The 2,783-nt window shown below is 49.6% G+C and overlaps 1 protein-coding gene across 1 annotated transcript in view; it reads right to left on the minus strand.

The window, feature by feature from the left end:
• Positions 1 to 303: 303 nt before the first annotated feature.
• The window catches only part of LOC105542519 (interleukin-12 receptor subunit beta-1-like), a gene marked incomplete at both ends in the record, with an annotated part of 4,818 nt that continues 2,338 nt past the window's right edge, over positions 304 to 2,783 (minus strand). Inside the window, 3 exons of the mRNA XM_011984098.1 lie at positions 304 to 423; positions 850 to 880; positions 2,075 to 2,214. Of these exons, the coding sequence (XP_011839488.1) occupies positions 304 to 423; positions 850 to 880; positions 2,075 to 2,214 (291 nt within the window). The remainder of the gene's footprint in view (positions 424 to 849; positions 881 to 2,074; positions 2,215 to 2,783) is intronic.

Consider the following 2,783-nt stretch of genomic DNA (forward strand, 5'->3'; position numbering starts at 1 on the left):
GAGTGCAGTGGCGCGATCTCCGATCAATGCAACCTCCACCTCCCGGGTTCAAGCGATTCTCCTGCCTCAGCCTCCCAAGTAGCTGGGATTACAGGCATCAGCCACCACGCCCGGCCCCATTTTATTTTATTTTTTAGAGATGGGGTCTCACTATGTTGCCCAGGCTGGTCTCAGATCACTGGCCTCAAGTGATCCTCCCGCCTCAGACTTCTGAGCAGCTTGAACTACAGGGTGCACCACCACCTCCAGCTGCTGCCTTATTTCTAATGCTTGCCCCTGTTCCTGTGCCCGGAGTGATCTTACCAGGGGGAACACACACAGGGCTGCTCCACTGGCTCCAGGAACTCCCCTGGCTCCCCAGCCGCCGTCGTCGGAGCTGGAATTCCTGGGCCACATTCATCTCCAGGGGACAGAGGCAGGACTCTGGGGAGAAGCAGGTCAAACATCAGGCTGTAAGAATTGTCCAGGACTTGGCACCAGTCACTTAGCCATCATGCACTTATTGAGCTCCAACTGTGTACAGAGCCATGTACTGGGTCCTGGGGGCTCAGCAGAAGCAGGCCAGGCCCTGTCCTCTTAGGGCCTCCAGGATCACCCACATCCATCCCTGCCCTCAGTTCAAGTCCCGGCCATGGCCATCCCTTGGGTCATGACCTTGGCCAAAGGCTTCTCACCCCCTCCAAGTCTTGATTTGTTTCCCCACTTGGAATATGGAAATAATCCAACACTGAACTATGAGGCAGGGTAAGAGGCATACAAAAAATTCAGCATTGGACCTGGCATACAGTAGGCGCTCAATTAATGCCAACTTGTTGCAGCTGTTGTTGTCATTACTATTATTATTCTCACCAGTATCATCATCCTGAGGTCCGCAGTCGCCCTAGAATAAGAATGTATTCATATATTGTTTTGCGTTTTAATGCTGAAAAATATCTGCTGTTTTACAATTATTTATTTATTTACTTATTTATCTGAGACAGGGTCTCACTCTGTCATCTAGACTGCAGTGCAGTGGCGTAATAATGGCTCACTGAAGCCTCAACCTCCCAGGGTTCCGTGATCCTCCTGCCTCAGCCTCCTGAGTAGTTGGGGCTACAGGCACGCACCATCACACCTGGCTGATTTTTGCATTTTTGGTAGAGACAGGGTTTCGCCATGTTGCTCAGGCTGGTCTCAAACTCCTGGCCTCAAGCAGTCCCACCCCAGCTCGGCCTCCCAAAGTGCTGGGATTACAGGTGTGAGCCACCGCACCTGGCTACATTTTTTTAAATTAAAGACTATACCTTCAGGGATTATTTCTATAGTTAATTACTAGAGAACGTTCTCTAGGTTCAAACCTTCTTTAGAAACATATAAAGCAGTCAAAAATTATTATAACTAAATTTTGAAAATTAATAATTAGTTTTACTAAACACAATGTGGGATCCTGGATTGAATCTGGGAACAGAAAAAAAGACATTCCTGGAAAAATTGGTGACATTCAAATAATGCCTGGAGTTTACATAAGACATTAACATTGAGAGGAGTTTGGGTAAGGGGTATATGGGCGTTCTCTGCACTAGTTTATAAAGTAACATTTCTGAAAATTGAAGATTATTCCAAAAGAAAAAAATTATTTTAAAACATTTTAGTGGGAGCCAGGCGCAGTGGCTCTTGCCTGTAATCCCAGCACTTTGGAAGGCCAAGGTGGGCAGATGACCTGAGGTCAGCAGTTTGAAACCAGCCTGGCCCACATGGCGAAATCCCGTCTCTTCTAAAAATACAAAAATTAGCTGCGCGTGGTGGCAGGTGCATGCCTGTAATCCCAGCTACTCGGGAGGCTGACGCAGGACAATCGCTTGAACCTGGGAGGTGGAGGTTACAGTGAGCTGAGTGCCACTGCACTCCAGCCTTGGCGACAGAGCAAGGCTCTGTCTCAAAAAAAAAAGAAAAAAGAAAAAGAAGAAACCACCTGAGGGGCTAGAGTGGGGGTTGGTTGGGAGCGGGGACAGACGTAGTGATGGTGAGACTGATTTGGGGGTAAAGGTGCCCTGGAGAGGCCCGTGTCCACCCTGGACTTGGGAAATAAACTCACCAACTTCCACGAGCTGCTGGGCGTCCGGTGCCGGAACTGCACCTCAGCACCAACCTGGTTATCCGGGGTCTCCCACTCCATACGCAGCTGCCCAGCCAACTTGGACACCTTGATGTCTCCCAGAGGAGGCTTATATTTAACTGGAAGCAGAGGCAAGGATTGGCGAGGGGCAGCCCACACGTATGTCAGTTAATGGGCCCTGAAAATCTACCCGGTCCAGGGTAAGCAACTGAATCTCTAAATATGAATTAGCGGACACCTTGCAGGTCCCAGCTAAGCCTGGTATACTATGATTCAAAGAGTCAAGATTTATACACAAGCCACATATGGTGGCTCACCCTGTAATTCCAGCATTTTGGGGAGGCCAAGGCAGGAAGATCACTTGAGTCCAGGAGTTCGAGACCAACCTGGGCAACACAGTGAGACCCCCATCTCTACATAAAAATTAGCCGGGCATGGTCGTTCATGACTGTGGTTCTAGCTACTTAGGATAGTGAGATGGGAGGATCACTTGAGCCTAGGAGGTTGAGGCTGAAGTGAGCCCTGATCGCACCACTGCACTCCAGTCTAGGAGACAGAGGGAGACCTTGTCTCTAAAAAATCAACAAATAGGGCCGGGCGCGGTGGCTCAAGCCTGTAATCCCAGCACTTTGGGAGGCCGAGACGGGCAGATCACGAGGTCAGGAGATCGAGACTATCCTGGCGAACA

Source organism: Mandrillus leucophaeus, unplaced genomic scaffold (assembly GCF_000951045.1).
Source record: "Mandrillus leucophaeus isolate KB7577 unplaced genomic scaffold, Mleu.le_1.0 Scaffold2604, whole genome shotgun sequence".
In the NCBI taxonomy this organism is placed as follows: Eukaryota; Metazoa; Chordata; class Mammalia; order Primates; family Cercopithecidae; genus Mandrillus; species Mandrillus leucophaeus.